Source organism: Fukomys damarensis, unplaced genomic scaffold (genome assembly GCF_012274545.1).
Source record: "Fukomys damarensis isolate Sample0158 unplaced genomic scaffold, DMR_v1.0_HiC HiC_scaffold_16, whole genome shotgun sequence".
Classification (NCBI taxonomy): domain Eukaryota; kingdom Metazoa; phylum Chordata; class Mammalia; order Rodentia; family Bathyergidae; genus Fukomys; species Fukomys damarensis.
Window position 1 is genome coordinate 114,851,912 of NW_022900928.1, and position 22,004 is coordinate 114,873,915.

The 22,004-nt window shown below is 35.8% G+C and overlaps 1 protein-coding gene across 6 annotated transcripts in view; it reads right to left on the minus strand.

Moving 5' to 3' along the window:
• Positions 1 to 22,004, minus strand: part of Abca12 (ATP binding cassette subfamily A member 12) — a 183,158-nt gene that overhangs the window by 17,904 nt on the left and 143,250 nt on the right. For all 6 annotated transcript variants that reach the window (XM_010616024.1, XM_010616023.1, XM_010616026.1 and 3 more), the window contains 14 exons: positions 21,156 to 21,374; positions 19,670 to 19,866; positions 18,737 to 18,897; positions 16,589 to 16,825; positions 16,110 to 16,260; positions 13,579 to 13,831; positions 12,905 to 12,991; positions 12,027 to 12,120; positions 9,868 to 10,001; positions 8,366 to 8,453; positions 6,864 to 6,969; positions 3,075 to 3,129; positions 2,330 to 2,507; positions 735 to 850 (listed from right to left, as the gene is read on the minus strand). In XM_010616024.1, the coding sequence (XP_010614326.1) occupies positions 735 to 850; positions 2,330 to 2,507; positions 3,075 to 3,129; positions 6,864 to 6,969; positions 8,366 to 8,453; positions 9,868 to 10,001; positions 12,027 to 12,120; positions 12,905 to 12,991; positions 13,579 to 13,831; positions 16,110 to 16,260; positions 16,589 to 16,825; positions 18,737 to 18,897; positions 19,670 to 19,866; positions 21,156 to 21,374 (2,076 nt within the window). The remainder of the gene's footprint in view (positions 1 to 734; positions 851 to 2,329; positions 2,508 to 3,074; positions 3,130 to 6,863; positions 6,970 to 8,365; positions 8,454 to 9,867; positions 10,002 to 12,026; positions 12,121 to 12,904; positions 12,992 to 13,578; positions 13,832 to 16,109; positions 16,261 to 16,588; positions 16,826 to 18,736; positions 18,898 to 19,669; positions 19,867 to 21,155; positions 21,375 to 22,004) is intronic.

The following is a 22,004-nucleotide window of genomic DNA, read 5'->3' on the forward strand; positions in this document are numbered from 1 at the left end:
GGGATGGTGTTATCCTGTTCGGGCAAGACTTTTGTTGCTCAGAAATATGAGTTCAGTCTGTTAAAATCTTATAATTTAAAGTTGAGGAAAAATAATGACATTGGTGTAGACTAACTGAGTACAGAGAGACCTGTTAGAAGCTAGATAGCCTGTTTTTGAGCAAAGACTGGAGCGGCTTGGGGGGAAATTCAGTAGAACCAGAGAAAGACAGGTCCTGCATCAACCACAATTGCTAACTATCCATGCATTCAACATAGAAAGTATTGTTACAACTAGCATTGATTATGTATTCCTGTATGAACCTCATACAAAAACAATGCGTGTATTTAGATTTCTATAAAAAAATCAATAAAAAGTATACTTGAACTTATGTACACCTTGTAATGCTACATATATTCATATAACTTGTCAATATTTATTCACACATGTATACATATTTTTTCTTATCATTTTAAAGCCTTCATTTTGATGTAAATTAGATTACATATGTAAATTAGTAACCATAGCACTTGGTACCGAGTAAGTGCTCATTAATAATAATGACATTAATTTTCAAAAGTATTACACTGGATAGATTACTATGGACTAGACAGTATAATGTATTGTTAGTCATCACTTGTGTCAAGTAAAACCCCAGGACAATTGTAAATTAGCTAATGAGATTTATGTCCTATTTGAGTCTAGGAGCATTTAACTTTGTTAATTCTTTTTTTATTGCTTAATTGGAAACTTACCCAAACAGCAGAAGAAGGAGAGATACGGCAGCTAGGTTGCTTTCACTGTAGAAGGCAGGTAACTTGAATATTGCAATGACACCAATTGAAAATGCTACAGGGACTAAGTAGAAGACCTAGAGGAATGTGTAAAACCATGTTTAATATATAGCAAGTGTTTTTTCAAATCAATAACCTGTCTAGTTTAAAACTAAAAGAAGTTGATCTAGAAAAATCTGCAGGAATGAGTTTTTATCTATGGTCTCATTGCTTTGAATGTCCAGCTTATTTTATGCTGATTTTACTTTAGAATTTGTCTCCAATATTAGGTTAAACTAGCTTCCATTTTTATAGATACACAAGAAGTCCCTGGTGTTTTTGCCTCTAGGCTCTAAGACTTGGGATCATTCAGCAACAGAGGTTCAGTGAGAAAGATAAGACAGCCATGTATCTTGGTATTAGAGTCAGTCCTCAAAGTATTGATTTATTTTGAATGCTGCAGCTCTCTCAGATGGTTGATTTCCAAGGCTTGGTTATCAGTGTGAGCAACTCTGTGCAAAGACATAGGACAGCAGGTCCCACACACTTGGAATCAGAGGTATATGAGCAAATAGCTTTGCTGACAAGTAGAAATATCAAATGCTGAGGTGTTTATGGCAAGATGCATACAATGAAGGTAATGATAATTTAATTTGAGTGTGCACACACACATGGGGGCTGGAGAAGTGTTTCCTAAATTGGAATGAGCACCAGACATGACAACAGATCTCAGCAGTAAGCAGACCTTCTCAGCAGCATGTACGTGAAGATTTCTTAACATTAAAGCCCCTATTAAGTCCAGAGCAGTCATTACTATTCTTTCAGATTTGGCTTCTACAGCAAATGCATTTCAGACCTCATTAGATACATTAACAAACTAGATATGGAGTTAATTACTTTCCATCTCTTCAAACCGATGATCTTAACAACTCAGACAATTTCACCATAATCACAGGCAAATTCACACTTATCCTGGGCTTGTGGCCAATACTGGCGCATTTGAAGCCAAGAACAACCACCATATGAATTTGGGGAATATTTTAGGCAAATGAGAGAGGTATCAATGAAATATATCCCCCTTTTACCCTACGAAAATCCTCTCTAATGTGTCATTCAACAGAAACTGCTATTTCAAATTTTTCACTATTAGCTGATTAAGTTTTTATAAGCTTGATTATTTGGCACAATTAGGGAAAGCTGTTCTGCTGGTAAACTTCAATTTCTCCACAGTAGTGGTTTTCAGACTTCCATGTGCTTAACACCACCTGGGGCTCTTGTTTAACACACGTACTCTCCGTGCTCCACTCCCCAGATAAGGATCTAATAGCACTGGACGGGGCCCAGAAATCTGCATTAACAGGTGCCCTGGGAATGTGCTATGTCCCAAAGATAAGGGCAAGCAGTTTCTTTTGCCTCCAGCCACCAATTAATATAAACCCAACTCAAATTATTTTTCCTTAATTTATTGTCCTTATGATAATAATCTGAATAACTAGAGTAAAAAAACTCTTGAATAAAAACTGATGTTTTCTATTTAGGTAGATCCTGTTTTTCTTGCTATAACAAAAGTTACTCACCATGTCATAAATGAAGTTTGTTACCCAATAGCATGTCACGCCAATGCCTGAAATGTGTTGCAGCTGCTTGGCTTTGGTCTGATGTTCCCTTACGACATAGGTGACAAAGCTGGCAGTGGTGACAGAGTAGCCCATCAGGATGGACAGTGCCACTAAAATATCGATTAAACTGCTGATTCTGTAGTGAGCAATAGGGAGAGGAAAGCACACCTAAGTTTTTGGAATTCTACTTTTTAGGAAGATTCATGACTAAAGCCATCAACAAAACAGTACTAGAACTGGCTGTGATACAAATAAGACTTCCTACATGGCAGCCTGATAATATCTTTGGCATGACTCTGCTGTGACCCTGGAATAAATGTAGCTCTGGTGCGTCTGAATTGACCGAGGATATCTGATAGAAAAACCTCGGTCTCCAAGGGTTACAGAGTGTATGCTAGAGATATATAGATCTGGAGCATGGGAATAGTACTTAAATGCCCTACGGGGAAGTTGAAATGATGAAGCACTTATGCACTTGACTCAAAACAGCAGTAGAGTTGGTGAATCTGCCATCAATGGCCTCTACTTGGCAACTCACTCTGCACTCTTAGAAGCTTCCTTTTATCCCAGTCAGTGACTTCTGTTACCAGCCCTTCTAGATAGACATTCATTCAGATTCAACTGTGATTTCCAATTACAGCAATTTATACAGAAGCTCAGTTATGCCAAGAAGAAAGTAGTTATGCCACAGATAATTGCTTACGTGGCTTGCTCCTGGTCCCGCACGCCTGGATAAGGATGGCTATACATGATGATCCCTTAAAGAAGAGACAGTCTTCTATTATTGGGTGTTCATTTATTCAGAAATACAAACTTTTAGATGAACAATATACAAATACTTTCCTCTTTATGATATAATTAAAGAATTTTACATTGGTATCCTCTTTTAAAGGAAAATGACTTTTTCCTCCTCCTCCTCCTCCCATGAATACCATGCAATTGGTGGCACTCATAAAGAAAAGCCAAGTTTTTCACATTCATATGGAACCTTTTGGACATTTCTTACATATAGCATTGTTCCTTCTATTACGTCTAAACAATTTTTCTCCCCTTCTCTTTCTCTGTCTGGTCAGGTATGTTTGTATTTCAGCAGCACTTCAGAAATAAACAATTCAAGGGGGACAAATTATATGAAAGTTTCCTAGGGAACAGACCCCACCTTCTCTTCTTTGCTGTGCTATAGGACTGTAATCTGAGAGGATCCCTCCCTTTCTCTTTACTACTTTAAGTTCTCTATTACTCTACAGCTGTACCGGAAAGGTACTTGAGATCTTCAGCCAGGCATTCCTATTGAGACATAAAGGTCAAGAAGGATTCAGAGATACCAGTTCATTTCTGAAAAGCAGTCATTTAATTCCAATACAATCCCAAGTCACTGGACTCTTCCAGGGTTGGTTATACTGTCTGAGTTAGAAGCAAGGCTATTTTCTCTCCTTCCACAGAAGACCAGAGTTATCCAAAGTCAAAGTGGACTGGCAATATTTTCCCAAAGGTACAGTAGAATGGTAGAAGGTTGAAGCGAAGATATTTCCTAAACACTTATTACTATAGTCATGAAATGAGTGAGAACTTTCTTATTGCTTGTACAGTATATGCTTATAATATAAGGGCACTAAGGCATAGTACCTGAATATTATAGAGGATTATAAATGAATATTATCTCCATTAAATTTATAATTTTTAGTAAGAGTAATATGACATATTTTGAGATTGAATTCAGCAACAGTTGTATGTTAAAAAAAAAACTTGACCTATAATTTCAATAATTGTATTGGGGAATGTACTTTACTTATATTTTGTATAAATCAATGGGCCTTTTAAAACTTAGGTTCTATTTTCCATGAGGCCCACTTAACCCCTATTAAATTATAGCCAGGGGAAAACCTGTCTTTTATTTCATTTTGGTTTTCAAAATCAAGGACTACTCTACTTCACCAGAGGAATATTTGAAAATACATTTTTATTCATTATGTAAGGTCCTGTAGCACTAGTTTTTCATACCTATCTTTAGTGTCAAGATCAGAATGTATTAGGATCAAAATCCCACATCACAATCATCTCTGTAGATTGTACGACAGCACCCAGCAAAATGTCTTATTTTGACATGGTCAGTGAGTGCTTATTAAATCAAGTCAAACCTTAAAATTTCAATTAATGTTTTCTCCACATACCACATATGTGAAAAGAAGACCTTTTCTGTTGTCTCTACAGATGCAAAGCTAAGATGAGATGCATTCCATTGACCATTGTTGCTAATGAAACAAAGGGTAACACTAAGCACTAGAGTGGAAGGAGCAATGTGTTAGTGTTTTTGAAAAGAGTTTAGTTGTATAATATTTGTTAGAGAAAATAAGCAAACTGATATTTTCTGGAAGAAAAAACAATTTGCATGTGAAATCAACCACTAGAGGGAACCACATGAATATAATAGATATTGACATTGCAAAGAAAAGCTAATTAAAAGATTTTTACTAGCATGTTAAAAATTAAACAGAAAACAACTTTACTGCTAAACTAAAATCCTACTGCATGCAGTATCTAACAAAGAGGCTTTCAAGCAAGCAATGTGTTAGAGTATGCGATGGGAGAATAATTGGGCTGATTTTTTTTTTTTTTTTTTTTTTGTACCAGGGATCAAACTCGGGTCCTTGTGCTTGCGAGGCAGGCAGCAGAACCACTGAGCTAAATCCCCGGCCATGGGCTGATTTTTTAAGACAATTATTATCACTATGGTAGACCTCATTCATGCATTACAAAACAATAAAAGTATTTTAGGATGATACAAATTTCATCTTTAAAACAAACTCCTTTAGAGAAAGTAGAAAGCTATCACTTTGGTAAGTCTAAATAAGAAAAATTAATAAGGCATTGAAGGCAAACCTTTAGTAATCTCTATATAACTCAAGCTGAGCCTTATTTTTAAATTAAAAAAATAAATTTCAGGGTCATCATAAAGTTTATGTTGTAGAATTATTTTTATACTCTGTAATGTAACATGCAATCGCAGTGGCTACAACCCTGCTAGACTCTGCAGTGTCTCAGATGGTCTTGATCTTAGTAAAGAATGCTAATTATGAAGCAAACAAGAATACAGGTTTTGAAAAGCTGACCCTTCAAATGTGGTATCATCTTTTTGTCTGCATCTATGCTACATTTTCTTCTAGTTATTTCTGTAGTTGTGATGCTTTTATTATCAGTCACAACAAAATGTGGCTTTTGCTCTGAATAAAACATCCTACTGAAAGTCAAGCTTTCCATAGTATTTCTACCCAGGCTATGCCAGACCCACCTGGTTTTAGTGACCATTTCATTTAATTTACCGCTTTGCTTACACCTTTCACTGATGCTCTAGAACCAAGGACTATTAATCTTTTATTTTCTTTATGGTTCTTCCTGCTAGGAAAATACCAAAGCAATTGGGGGAAAAATACTCTTCTCTTTTATTTTCTTTATGGTTCTTCCTGCTAGGAAAATACCAAAGCATTTGGAGGAAAAAAATACTGTTCTCTCTGAAAAGAAGGCTCCCGAATATTCTGTGTCTGGGATGAATATTTGATGCCACAATTTGCTTCTACAATCACCAGTAACATCTAGCGACCACTATTATGCTTAACAGGAGGGAGATGAAAGAAAGAAGGCATTGGTATGGCTGGAAGGTAGTTTGTGTTCTTTTCCCTCCCTACTTAATAGGCTATTTATTAGGCTCAGTCGTGGCCAGCAAATACATTTTTCCATCTTTATTATTATTTTTTGGATTGGTCTGGAAAAATAATTTGAACAAGACTCAAGAAGATGAAATGGTCTGATGAACATTAATTGAATTAGAAGTATCAATTTCTTTTAAATTGCAACCTTATTTTTAAACTATGCGAATGCCTTTTGGGAAACCAAATGAAGTAGACCTGAGTCCAGAAAACCAGCCGGGAGTATTATAAAAAAAAGTGTGGGGGGGAATCAGACAGCTCTGGGATCAAATCCCACTCTTGCACTTCAGAGAAATAATAGTGGGGACACTAGTATTCATCTTGAAAGGTGTTGTTAAGGATGGGTGATCTTTCTTATAAGGCAAGTTTCACAGAATAAGTGGTCAATAAATGGTAACACCTTTAAGGGTAGAGCATATTTGTTTCAAAGTTTCATCATTATGTTAATTTTTGTGAATAATATTCATAAACATTAATTGATTAAATTTTTGCTTATAAAATAGTTTTCAAATATTTTCCTTTGAGATATAACCACACACACATACACAGGAAGTTGGCCTTACTGCCCAGACTTGATAAATGAGAAAATTAAATTAAGTTGAAGTTAAAGCAATTGTCTAGAATGTTCCATCTGACAGGAGTTACTACTTCCAAATTGTTTCTAAATACCTGTAATTCAGAGGTTACGAAATATTTGCTACTGGGAGGAAATAGATGTAACATGTATTTTTGTATGGACAGTAACAAAAATTTTGCAATGAAAGATGCCTCTGTGTGAATAACTTTACCATGCTTGGCAGCATCAACTTTTGACATGTTAACTCGCAGGAGGAAGTTATTCAGGCTGTTGAGGTAAGCTGGAAGAGAATGATAGCCTTCGGGATCATACCACACCTGTTTTCCAAAAAAAGGCAAGATCAATGTGGTGTTCAAATAAGTTAGGCTGTTTTCACATATGAGAGTCTACTATATTTATATTTAAAGTTGGCACCAACTTCCCAGCAACTTATTTGGTCTTATAAGATTATGAACTGCTTCCATTCAAACTCAGGTGATAATTCAAAATTGCAAATGTGATTCAGAGAGAAATTATTTTATCTTAAAAACTCCCTTTTTTGTGCAAGAGTATTTACTCTGTGGGCAGAAAAAAAAGGGGGGAATGAAACATTAAAATTCCTAGCCCAGATGTTCATATGCAATAGAATAAAGAAATAAATAGTTTCTTATTCATTGAATAGAAAAAGGGGAGCAGAACATTGAAATTCATATTTTCCACATGACCTTGGAAAAATCTGCTATAATAAATCCAATAATATATATTATCTGGGGTGATATGAGGAGGAAATTAGGTAGTTTATATAAAAGTTGATACTAGTGCCTGGCATAAAAGTCACTAAATTATTATTAGTTTCCTCACTTCTTCCAAGAGTATCCATGTTTCCTGTTACCAAATGTGAAATATATGAAGGATAATTCAAAATCCCTATGACTGTCACTGATCACATGGGTAATCATATGTGTCTTATTCAGTGGCTTTGGATGGTTTTAGAGCATAAATATAATGTAGAAGGCAAAAACACCACAGGGTAATTTATCTCCATCAAATTCAATTAAGATTCCAGGTTCAATAAGAAGCTAGGCTGAACATGCATGTTTCCATTCTCTAAACAGTTATATACAAAAAGAGAAATGCTTAGAACATAAATGTAGAGTGTAACAAAAAATTATAGAAGGAGCACACACATTAAACCCATCGCACAGGTAGAGAAATAAAAATTAACTATATCTGTAACTCTTCCCTGATGCCCTTTTCCTTCCAAGGCATAATAATCTCCCTGTCCCTGAATTCTGTCTACTGTAAAAATTTATAGTAAAGGTAATCAGTCCATGCATTACCTTTTCCCCTTGCGTGTTTGTGTGTGTGCTTATGTTTAACTTTAGACTTAGCTTGCTTGCTATATGGAACCAGGTGCTTTTGTTTCTATTGCTGAAAATTCTATTCAATAAATATGAAACAATTTATTTTTTTATTCTGTAGCATATGGACATTGGGCTAGTATTTTCTGGTTAGTACAAGAAATTCTACTACCTATACTTTGTACACATCTCTTGGTGCTTATGTATTTATATTTCTCTAGCCTAGGGCATATATACAGGATTAGAACAACAGCACTATAAAGTTTCAAAATACTGATTGTACATGTTTTGCCTTTACTTTAAGAAAATGCTTACATGTTTCAATTTCGCATTCTTATTTGTATGACAACCCAGATGAAAGACCATAATTTACCTTGGCAAGTGTTCTATTGGCAGGAACTGCTGTCACATCAAAACGAAGGTCATTAGTCAGAGGCAGCCCAAAACTCCAACCTCCATATCTACATAGAGTAATAAAATTTATATTCATTTTAATGAATAAAATCTTCCTAAGTCTATGTAAGATATTTAAGTGGGAGCTCAATGGTTTTCTTTCCATTGGGAATACATTTATAGTATGAAGTAAATTTTGCCTGACAAATATTTTATGTTTTGTTTATTCTTTTTAATCATATTTCAGTCTTGTTAAAAAAATCCTTCTAAATAATTACATTTGTGTAATGATTCCCCCCCAAAATGAGGCAATGATATAGTTTAATCATTTCTTCCATCTTAACTGAACAATGCACCATCTCAAAAATCTTAAGGTATTAGTGCTTAAAAATCTTTTTTAGTAATTATTTCTAAAGTGATATAACATCAGTTATTATTTTTTTCAAGTGGCCCAGTTTCCTCTATATCCCCAACTTTTTTCCCTATACTTTTTTCTTTTCTTGGATGCTTGAAGATAAATTGGATTTATTTAACTACTTGTCACTTCATGGTCTCTAAAAAAATAGAGTTGATTTTTAAAATCCAAATACTAATTTTAAAAGTAGATGTCCACCAAATTAGGGTCAGTTTAACTAAGTAACGATGCAGAATAATCTTCTTGTGACTTATAAGTCTAAATGTGATGCTATTGCGCTATAGTTTTTGACATGCAAATGACACCAGTATATTCATCAATTTTTTAAATGTAAGTTTTAAAACAGTTTTCAATAAACTCATCTTTAATAAATTATCTCATCATAAAAGTCAAACACATAAAACAAAATATTTTATTTGATTACAATACCCATATTTACCAAAAATATTTACATTTACATCTGACACTAGAAACTTTATGGAGGGATATATACCCAAATATTAATAGTAGTTGTATCTGAATATAGATTTTTTTTGCTTATGTGTAGTTTAAAGTAATTTTACAAGGGCTGTTAATTATGTTTGGGTATTGAGTAATAAAGGAAGAAAGATATGAAGAAAAGGAGAAAAGAGCAGTGATTGCAAGCTCATAAATTTTACATCCATGACAAATGATCAGGTGGATTAAGTCCATGGCCTTGCTACACATGGGAACCTTTTGTCCACTCACAAATATACTTTCAAGTTATGAGATGTTCTTGTGGGAACTAAGGTCCATTTTCATTAAAGGTTATGCTTTAAAATTCTGAGTAAATACAATCCAATCAATAATTTCTTTTTTGCTTCAAAAAATGTACACATTTGACAACTCATTTCTGAGCCTTAAAATGCTTATTAATGTGTTCAAATGAATCTTAATTTAGTCATTATTTAAATTTTAATCCATGAGACTGTTTAGGCAAAACTAAGAATTTAACTATGTAAATAACAATTTGCGCTGATTGCCTCAAGTTTAGCAGTCAATTACCATTAAAATAAGAAAGTAATTCTACAGAAGGACTATTTTACCTTTTTTGAGAAAATTTATTGGCAGTTGATATCAGATAATTTTCCATGTGGCGCCCAGTAACAGTAAGATTATAAATCATTTGGGAAGAATAAATTCTTCTATGAGGTGGAGAATAATTAAACTTAGGACATTCCTGGAAAATGATAAATAAAATTAAAAATTGAGTTCTCTCTGGCCTAGACTGCACAAATTAAGCAAAGAATGACAAAAAAAAGCTTCAGCCTAATGATTTGTTTGTTAGTACAGATGGTAGAGTATGATAAAACTATCCTTTCATTTTGAAAAAGAATTCATCGTGCCTATTGCCAAGAAATGAAAACAGTTATTGTATATGTATAGCATATACATGTATACACTACTCTATAGCTAACAATTTAAGAATTGTTTACACCGTATTGAATTCTCATCAGCAAAAAATGAAAGTTCTGACTGCTGTGCATCTTTGTCAACACTTGGAATTTTCTCTCTTCTTTTTAGTCATTCTGATGAGTGTAGCAAGGCATTACTTTGTGGCTTTAATTTGTATTTCCTTGATGACTACATTTACATATATTTACTGACCATTTGGATGCGACGTTTGTGAGGTGTTTATATATTTTTTCTATTGGATTATCTGTGTTTTTCTTGCTGATTTGCTGAAGTATTTTATATAGTTGGCATTCTGAATGTGAATCTTTTCTTGTATATTGTGACTATCACCATGAACTCTGAGGATTTACTTTTTAATAGCATCTATTGATGTATATATGTAATATAACTTTTTCTCTGAAAAACCTTTGAACTTTATGTACAGCCAGTGTCTAATGTACAGAGCATCAGTTATGTAAAGTGAGCCATTGTTATTAAACAGTTGGCAATAAACTGACAAAATTGGCTGAAGAAATTTTAAATCTACCAAATTTGGTTGATTAATAAAAATTATCTAGCTCCCATTTTGTGGGGAGGTACCAGGAACTGAACTCAGGCCCTTGTGCTTGCAAAGCAGGCAGCAGCACTACTGAGCTAAATCCCTGGAACTAGCTCCCAGTTTTTTGTTTTATTTTTTTGTGTCAGGGTCTTGCTAAGTGGTCCAGACTGGCCTTAAATTTTCTATGTAACCCAAACTGGACTCTAACTTGGCAGTCCTCCTGCCTTGGCCTCCCAGTATTGGGGTTATAGACATGCACTACCATGCCAGGCTTCAATTTTAAATATTAAGTTACTTGACTTTACTATTAGCTATCAAAAATGCATAATGACATTCAGAAATTAGCTTAATTAGATGAGAGATTAAAATACTCTGGATAGCAGCTTAAACTAATGTTTAAATATTCAAGAATTCCAAAAGATCCTAGCTCTTACTAGCTGTCTTGCATGAGAGCATGAAATGGGGTTGCATCCCCTGAATATATTGCAAGATTCCTCCTATGTGAGAAAGTAAATTGACAATATAGTGGCCCTTAGAAATGAACAGTGATTTCTTTTCTTCAATAATCTATCAAAATATTTCTAAAGTTTAAAAATTTGACTGCAGTGAACATAATGATTATGACCAACTAATGAACTACAGTATTTTGATACATTTGTACATTGTGTAGTGATCAAATCAGATAAAACTTCTCTACTGAATTTGGCTTCTCTAAGAGTTTGGCAACTTGATATAAGGTTAGAAAACTAAGGTCTTTATTTATAGACTATAGAGTAAGTGAGGGTTGATTTTTTTCTATTTCAAGAAATGATTTTTCTTGCAAGATGGAGGTGTTGCTTGGAGACATATGGAATTCCATTGTGGAATTGCACATGACTGACCTCCCACCTGACCACTACAGTGACAGTCTTGCTGTATTTTCATGTATGACAGTTATGGTCACATTCTGTCCTATGAAACACAGAGCTTTCTAGTTACAACTGAACTGACACCATACATTCATTTTCAGTTCATTTCCACAAAGGGCATCATAGAATTGCCTACCTTTGGAAATTTGTTCTGAGTTCAATTTAAAACACTGACCTGAAGTTCAAAGTCAATATTTTTGAGATTTTTCAGGTCCATATCTCTGAGACACTAGCTTCCATATAATGAAATTATACTGACTCTTTGGTAACCTGGATGGATCTTTCAAATTTTTCATATTTATTCCTTTTTTTCCTATTTCACTGAAATTGAATTCCATTTTACCTGGACATTTTCTGAGCAGGAGCAAACACCAAAATTAGTGATAGGCTCTCCACTGGTGTTCCATCTGCTCAGACTGTTTTCCTTTAAACACCATCTGCAAATAAAAAATGGTATCAAAATCAAATGTTTATACATGTGCACCCATACACACATACATGTTCGCATGTTTACATAGAAGTGCTTAATTGAGTACTTGGTATAAATTTTAGATGTGTAGTCCTAGGTACAATTTACTGATTTTTTTCATAACTTGAATATATATTATACTTCTATTTTCAAGAGATTTGACATTTTTGCATTGGAGGAGGGAAGATCATTTATCGACTAGTGCTAAGACCAAAACTCATTGAATTGTCTTACAGTGACAGAATGAAGCCTTTTGTTCACTTTATTCTCTTTGCTCTTTTCATCCTCTCTTCTGACAAAGAGCATAATAATACACCAAGATCAGGTTAACAATGTTAGGTAATATCTTGAAAATGTGAACAAGCTTAACATGAAGATAGGGGAATTGGTGTCAGAAAACCTGGGTGACAAGTTTAGCTAACATCTTACCATCTAGATTTCCTTAGACAACTTAGTCCCTGTGGACCCTAGTTACTTCATGTGTAAAATGGGATTAAAATGTGCAGGGTTTAATTGTTAAAAGTAAGTATGTATACAAAAGAGCTGTACAAACTATAAGGAATCTGATGTTTATTGTCACAGTATAGCACAATGAGGGAGCAAATGAAAGGAAGTAAATAAGTTCTGTTAAACAGATTTCTTTCAGGCCACTGATCACTTAGAGCCAAATATTGTTCACACACCTGCACATCCATGCACACACGCACAAACTGGAATATTGAGAATGAAAGAAAAGCGCAAAGATCACTTACAAATTACTGCTGTTCAGACAAATGTTGTCAATGCCAGGGAAATCCCACATTGCTGAGACCAATGGTTTTGTACTTGGGTGATAATTCCTGAGATAGTAAAGGACACAATCAAATCCATTATCTTCCACTAAACTGTGATATTCATAGATGTTCACAAATAATTTGAAGAGATTAAATTTTGCTGTCTATAGGACTTTTCTTTAAAATCAAAGGCTCAATTTCCAAGGGAAAAAAAGTATCACTAGGAAAAATGAGCATATGCTTTGTCATTCTCCTATTTGCCACATGCATTTAGTGCTTTCCTTTATATCTATCATGCTGTATTATGGAGAGTGCTGACATTGCTATTTAATATTAGAGCAATAATGCATTATTTGCTATGTGATGCAAATCATTAAGAAGTCACACAAAAGCTGGCCTTCTTCATTAAAGTCTAGTCATTAAACTAAATACCTACTATAACCTTATTGTTAGATAAATGTAAAAATTCTCAAAAAGCCATTTTAGACCATAGAAATAACATATTTCAATAAATCAAACTGTTCCTTTAATATGATTGATTCTGTGGCTTCTGTGTTCTTTATTCTTTGGCATTCTATGGGATTCAGTTGGGTACAACCACAATTGTGGAAGCATTTGGGGAACATTCTTTTGGTTAACAGAAAGAAACTCACGCATAGAAGGCTGTCTGTTCAGAGGTACCATAAAGAGAGGGGGAGATCTGGATCTCTGGATAACTATTGTTGGAAGAGCGCAGTGTGCCCAGGCCCATGGCAGTGGTCACAAAGACAATAGGAAGAACCACTTGTGCAATGAGTCCTTTCCAGTTCCTGCGGGTATGGTGGAACCGCTTGATGAGAATGGCCACTATCTTCTTCAGCAACAGTCCGAAACCATCCAGCCGCTCGCCATTTGTCAGGACTTTGTCTGATGAAGAAAAGGAAGTGATATGGTTCTAAGAAATCCGCCCCCATCAGAAGGTGAAATCAAGGCTTCACACATGCTAGGTAAGTGTTCTACCTCTGTGCTACACTTCCAGGCTGGTTCTAGGAGAGCGCAATAAATCTCATAATAAAATTACTTCAGAAACTCCGAATGAATAGTATAGTATGGAAAGCTTATATTCTAAGTATTTGCATGGGGTGTTTAGCAATTCGTCAGCCGCGGTCTATGCCCAAATCAAGGGCCATAATATCACTTCATTCAGAGCTAGGGAAAGGCACTTCAAAAATTTTAATTTGCTAGACACAAAATATTATTAAACCTATATATAGTAATTTTACATGTAAAAGTTAGATACTGAGAACTTTATAAGTGAACACTACCTGCCAACTCCAAGTTTCAATGCAAACTCTCAGTATGTATTACTAACTATGAATTATCAGGAAATAGTTTCTATGAATAATCTGAATTTAAATAGGATCAACAGAAAGTGAAACACCAATGTAGTCAAAGAACTCATTCCTATTATGAGTAGCTTAGTGATTGTAAGTCTAATTGTTTCTAATTCTAACATGGTGTCCAATAAATTCACCCATGGGTAGGAAAAGGGAATCCTTTATTCCAAAGTACAGTTGGAGTAAACCACTTGTTCATTCCATTCTATTGAGAAACTTTGAATTATTATGGCCTTCTAACTTTACATTTTTATAGGGAGAGTCTCAAAAAAGAACTCCTCGAAAAACTAAATTCACCTCCTTGAAATAATTTTTAGGTAATGAAAATAATTCCATACTTGTGAAAGTAAGGGCAGCTGTGGAGGCCGTAACAGTTCTAGTGGTTAATAATTGCAACACCTCCCTCTAAAGTAGGTTCAAATATAGCATTCTCTCCAAAGACCTGACACCAAGCATGCCTTCACACATGATAAGATGATGGTATTTGTCAACTCTGTGTATATTTTTCATTTTCCATCAAAATTATACAGCACAAAAATCATGATCTCCATTTAGCTGATAAGGAAAAATACAAAGCTGCTTAATTTAAAATGAATTCCAATTAAACAGAGCGAACAAGCTTAAATGCAAACTCATATCTCTACAAAAGGGAATTGTGGAAGGAGCTAAATATATTGGAGTTAATTAGTATGCTTTTCTGTTTCTTGAGAAATTACATGCAGATGACTTACAGGTGTATCAAATGGAGTAAATGTGCTTTCTCAAAGATAATGTCAATGAGGAGAACATTTTGACTGATGAATAATTTCAAATTATGAGACAAATGCAGAGGCAAATACATAGCATTTACTTCCTGAAGCAGATGACCACTTTCTAATCAAAGTCCTCAATTCTGTGGACTGTACAATTATATTCAGTAAAAGATGATAAATGAGGAATGTGACAGAGAACAAATGAGCTCAAGTTACAGAATTACACAAACATCAGAGATTATCTTTTTTGAGTTTTTGAGACAGGCAAATGTTTAATTAAAAGTTCTGTTCCTAGAGATTTTTCCCAATTTAAGCTTACTGTTAATATGACTATTGCATAATTTATGTATCATTTCACTACACGTTCCTTATGTAAATAGTATTTCTAGAGGTATAAATTAACTGTCAGAAAGAGACAAAGTGACCAAAAAGTTACTTTAAAAAAACCTGAACCTCTCAAAGTTGTGTCAAGGAACAGAGTTTGAGAACATACCCTATATCAAGAACTGACAAGAAAACCAATTGTTACTTTGCTATTAAGTCCAACTTAATCAATTCAGAGCCTTTCTCCCAAAAGGATTTCCTCATTCCCTGAGCAATGCAGAGAAGGGGGAGGCTAAACATGTTTTCCAATGAGGTACTGACAAAGGGGAAGATTGTTTTTCTTTTCTTTTCTCTTTCATTGTTTTGATGGCTATTGTCGCTTATAAAGATAACCTTATTTGTTGTTGGATAGCACGAGCTAAAAGAATCTTGGCTTGTTAAGCATAAATCTGAAATTGTAAATCTTGAAAATCATTTCTGGTGAGTAGAAGGGATACTTATCATTACCCTGTCAAAGATATTCTTTCACACTCTTCAAAGTACTTTTGAAATAGAGAATTCAATGTTTTAGTTAATATTTTGGATTTTAAAAGGACACTTCTCTTTCTTTAGTTTTGAAAATTTAAAACAAAATTTTGAAGTTAGATTTTTTTTAAAAAAATCAAAAGGTCCTGTGACTTCCTCTTTTATGCCTTATGGGAAGTAAGCAAAATATCTAAGTTAGATTTATACCATCTCGGTCTGTGAAGTTGCTACTGCTCACAGATAAGTCATCAGGAGTTGAGATACACTTGGTATTGGAATTCCCAATTTTCCGTTGTGTTATGTGCTCCAGACTCATATCACCATTTTTTTGTGACTCTTTGGTTAAGTTCAGAAAGACCTAGAAAGAGAAGCCACATCATGTCACTAACATAACAGTGCATATCTCTTCTAATTTCTAAGTTTAATTTTGATTTTGAATTTTTAGCACATTTTGAGATAAGCCGCCTGACTTTAAGAGCATATTTTCTTATGTAAAAGATGAGGGTTTTCTTATTGGGGTAATACCTTATTCTCAGAATCATTCTTCCATAGGAACAGTACTGAGATAATTTTAAGGTTTTCTGATTTGTGAAATATTTACTTATTTTAAAATAGTTCTTTCCTTTTTAAAAATGTTGCACATAATTAATACCCACTTTACCAAATGAAGAAATGACCACACATACCTCTTCAACAGTGGTGTCTGAAATGCCATAGCACCCGATGTTGAGGTCACCCATGCCCTGGTCCAGTGCTCTTAGGAGCGACAAATAGGCTCCCGAGACTTTGGTACTAAATGGAGGAAGCACATAAACAAGCTCTCCTCCAATGTCCTCTTTGAGGCAAGCTTCGGGAAGGTGGGATCTGATCATTGCTGTCACAGCCATCGTGTCACATATTGTATTTGCATCTACACTTGGACTCTAGAGACAAAAACAGAAGTTGACCTTTCTCCTCCATATACCATAGCGCCCAAAGGCCTCAATCAGAGTCACGCCTTCTTGTTGGTCCAGTCTAGGCCTTAGTCAGATCACACCTCACTCACTCCCCCAGTGCCTCCCTGTCTCAGGTGGGGACCCTGTGGCTGTCTACAAGTCACCATTCTACCAGCCTTACTCTCCCACTCCAGTCTGTCCCTTCTCCAACCTAATGGTTCACTCTTTTTCCTCTCCCTTGCTCTACTCCAGTCTCTTTTTCAGTTGCTAGAGCTATTAAGGTTTAATCATGCATCATTCCGAGTCTGTGTAATTTCTCTTTCTTTTCCCCAGGTGTAGCAACATGTCCCTTTTCTTGTGAGCTCCAACACAAGAATTCACTTTCTCTGAAGCCCCATCTCTTATACTTAAAAAAACTACATCACCCAGCATTTCCTCTCTCCTCTCCAGGTTTGTTTTTATCCATATCTACATAAATAAAGACATAAGTAATATACTATTACTGACATACTTAATAAGTTACTCACTGACTATATGAATCTGTATCTCTCACATTTCATCAGAATATAAACTGTATGGAGCCAGAGAGTTTAATTTAATCAGATCATGGATGTATCCCCAGTGTCTAGGATAGTACTTGGATATATCATAAGGCATAACATAGCCCTAGCAAATGTATTTTTGAATGATTAATAAATAGAATAATGAATAACTTTTTATATACTAGAAATTAACATAAAATAAATGGTGGTAGTCATAACCTGCCCAATAGCATACTCATATTGCACAGTGTTGTCGAATCATATGTTCTGGTAAGTGGTACAGAGATCTTTAATTAGCATCACTGTCTTTTAAAACTTGGAAATGTTCTGTTGACTTAAGTTGTAGTATGTGCTTGAGGTCTTCAGATTTTTGCAGAAAGTGAATACATGACTTCATATTATTTTTGTTTTTTGGAAGGGAAGTTGTTTTTGTTTTTTGGTACCAGGGATCAACCTCAGGACCTCACTCTTGCAGGCAGGTGCTGCACCGCTGAGCTAAATCCCTGGTCCAACCTTCCCTCCCTTCCTTCCTTCCTTCCCTTCCCTTCCTTCCTTCCTTCCTTCTTTCTTTCCTTCCTTCCTTCCTTCCTGTATGTATGTATATATTTATTTATTGGTACCAGGGATTAAATTTGAGTTCTTGTGTTTGCAAAGCAGGCAGCAGAATGACTGAACTAAATCCCTGGACTTCTTCATTTATTTTTGATAAGTTAGAAAATTTAAATGTAGCTTTACTTGCTGAAATGTTGGGGAAACTAACAGGCCAACCTTCCATCAGTAATATTAGAATGGAGATCACTGTTCACCCTCCAGGGAGAGCAAACCTTTTAGAGCTTTCAGTTATACAAACAGCCCGCTGCAGAATGCATGCCATAGGCTTGCCACCACTGGTGCACTTCGCTTCTTCACATGCAGTCCCCAGACAAGTAGCCCCTACATCACTTGTGAATTTGTTAGGAAATTAGTGAATTCCCTAACTCAGTCTACCGAATCAGACATTCTTGAGGTGGGACTAGAAATCTGGGGGTTTAACCCAAGACCTTTAGCATTCTTTTGTTCAAGTCTGAGAACTATCAAGTTGGTACATTAATACATTTTATCAATGAATAAAGCTGGAGAGAGTCTGCTCTGTTTCTTTGTTCAGCTGGTTTCTTTTAGACAGGGTCTCACTATGTAGTTGAGACTGACCTGGAACTCACTATGTAACCCAGGCTGGTCTTGAACTCACAGTGATCCTCCTGCCTCAGCCTCCTGAGTGCTGGGCATACAGGTGTGCACCACCATGCCTGGCTGCTCTATTTCTTATAAAAAATTAACTTCTGAGTCCACAGTAAGGTATGGTTTTTCTGCTACTGACCTTCTTCTTAGTGAGTGTGAGGTGATATCCATCTCCAAAAGCTTCTTTGAGGTAAAATGGCGACCCACAGCACCGGAGCCCACCCTGCTCCAGGAAGGCAATACGGTCACTCAGCACTTCAGCCTCATCCAAGTGGTGTGTCGACAGAATAATTGTTCTGGCTTGAAAAGACAGATGAGAACAACAGAGAATGAAAAGTAAAGACAGAGTTCCAAAGTTAACACGGAGTTTGCAAAAGTACAGCCTGTGATATATGAGAAGAAGACATATTTACGAGGTGACTAAAAACAATGGGCAGGAGGAAATTTCAAAATGATCAGCAGAGGTGTTCTTAAATATTTGGTGATGTTTTCCACACAAATTGGCAGGACATAAGCATTTATTTTGCTGTGTAGCTAATGTCCATCATGTTTTTTTTTTTTTTTTTGGCCTGGGCAACACTTTCTAATCTCTCCGGATTTTGCTAAGGTTCTTTCATTTCATATCATCTATCTCTTTTTTCCTAAACCTCATCATGAAAAGTGATAATTTTAAAGGCTTTTTGAATATTCGTCTCTGATTAATCCACTCCAGTCTGATTACTCCTTTGCTTCACATCCTGTTAGCACTTATTTAGTCTGTTTTCAGTTTATTTTCACTTGTGTATGTTTGGTGTCTCTAATTAGATTCTAAGCTCCTCTAAGCAGACTTTGGAACTTCTGCTGGATTTGCATGCTCTCCAAAAGGCTGGTTAAGTGCTCAACTCACAGTGGGCACCAGATAGATATTAACTAATTGACCCAGACATTTAGCTGAGAGAAGAGAAATATTAGAAAAAGAGTCTGAGACATTTAAAGGATATTAAAGACAGAAAAGTCTTCTTCTTGCTTTTGTGTATCACAGAGGGCAAAGTGATGACTGTTGAATGGGGAAGCTGTGAGAATACTCTCATACCAGTTTTGTTTTTGGATATTACATCCCATATACTTCGGCGTGAGCACGGATCAACTCCAGTGGATGGTTCATCCAAGATCACAACCCTTGATCCACCAATGAGAGCTATGGAGATAGATAACTTCCTCTTCATCCCTCCTGACAGTGTTCCAACTCTCTTATGCCGATGGCTATACAGTCCAGTTTCTTTTAAAGTCCTTCAAAAACAGTACATGGTAATTATTTTTTCCGGAGTCTATTTGAGCAATAGAAAAGTACAATAAATACACTAAATGTCAGATACATTTGCTAAGCAACTATCATGTACTCATTCAGGTACAATAAACTTTTGAGAATTCCAAATAAATAGTTTTCTACTATTTATTATCCACTCAGAAGTACTATTGATACTTTGAAAGAAAGACCCAAAGGGAATATGTAGGCCATTCATTTGGTAAGTGCTTAGAATTTCTGCTTATTTTGTACCGGATCATTTTTTAGGTGCCAAAGGAAAGCAGTGGGCAGATAAAAGTTCCTACCCATAAGGAGATTATGTTCCAGTATGTGTGAGTATCAGGAAGGATGTGAAGGAAAATCAGTTGATAAATATAAGCAAGTTTATAATATAATGAGTGCAATACAAGATTTTTAAAAAAGCAAATTATGGAGGTAAAGCATGCCAGGGACAGTTCTTGTAGGCATCTTTTTTGTGGGGGGTCCCGGGGATTGAACTCTGGCCCTTGTGCTTGTGAGGCAGGCACCGGAACCACTGAGCTAAATCCCCAGCCCAAGGCATCTATTTTATATAAGGGAGTCACTTTGAGAAGGTGTATCAGAGCAGAGACAGACAGCGGTTATTTGACCAATACTAATTCCAATGGCTGTCTGGAGAGGGGAGCTGCAGGTTGAAGGAAGAGTAAGTAGAAAGCCCTGAGGCTGGAGCAGGCTGAGCAAAGTCAAATGCTCACAACGAGGCCAGTGCACCCAGAGTAGAGTGAGCAGCATGAAAGTGGAGAGAAAAGACATTAGAGGTGGAGCTGGGGCCAGTACATGTAAGGCCGTGCAGGGCTTTATCATGCTGTTACTTACTGAGTATTACTGTATATTGAGTGTTTCAGGAAGCCACTTGAGGGCCACACAAGAATGGTGTGGCCTGAATTTCAGTTGAAAAAGCCTATCCCGGCTCCTTTGCAAAGAACAGATTGTATGAGTGGGAGTAGAAGTCAGGAGTCCAGTGAGGAGGTTTGCAGCAGTGAAGTCACTGTGCAGATTAGAAGCAGTACTTGCCAACAGAAAAGCCAGAGAAAAACAGAATTAAAATTTTTTGTAATAATTAGCTGATGAGAATAATGGCATTAAATGTATATAAAGCCAGAGAAGTAGAAAAACTAAAAAGCAGCTGTTTTGTGGAAAACATTTCTCGTTGGTATTACTACCGGAGCTTGACCAGCCAAAACGTCTTTGAGAGAGGTTAGCAGCTCATGTTCTCATTCTTGTCATAACTCACTTTTTTACTTCTTCATGGAGCTGTTTCTTAGTCCAGTGAGGAACTTTGATAGAGCCGTATAGAAGAAGGTGTTCCTTAGTAGTAAGATAACTGAACAAGACATCGTGCTGCATGCACACTCCCATGCTCTTCCGAACAGTGCCGAGGTCTGTTTTAATATCTTTCCCATACACAAAGATGGTGCCAGCAGAGGCACCAAACAGCCCAGTTAACATAGAGCTGGAAATAAAGAAACAATGAATTAGACCAAGCACCGAAGCTAGATATTAATAGTAAATTTGTCCCATTTGTTGCAAAAAAACAATGTTGCCATGTATCTCTTTAAGCAGGGTCAAACTATGAGATAAAAAGGTGCTACAAGGAAATAAAAAATAGAAATTACTTTTAAACTTTTAGTAATTTAAAGTATTGCATAAAGACTACATGATGGTGATGGTGGTAGTACTGATAATGATAAAATGGTTGTGCTCTTTATGCAAACTTGTATACTTCTCTGGCATCCCATAGTATAGGCTCACAAGCCTTGAATTTATATCCCTAGTCCAGAGCCATCACTTAGTTCTAGGTGTGTTTTGTTCATCCAACAGGCAATGCCATTTCTCCATGAGATGCCTTACAGGTCCTCCAACTCAACATGATCTTTGCCCTCAAACACATGTCTTCATTGACATGACCTTTTTCCTTGTGTGACAAAATCATTTACTGGCTGTACAAGCCTAGAATCCCAAATTCATGTTTAAACCCTCCTCCTATATTGGCTGTACAACCTCTACTGCTCACCTGTCTCCATTTTTACAGCCACCGATACCATGTGGCCAGCCCATGGCCGTAAGCTCCTAATAAGCTCCT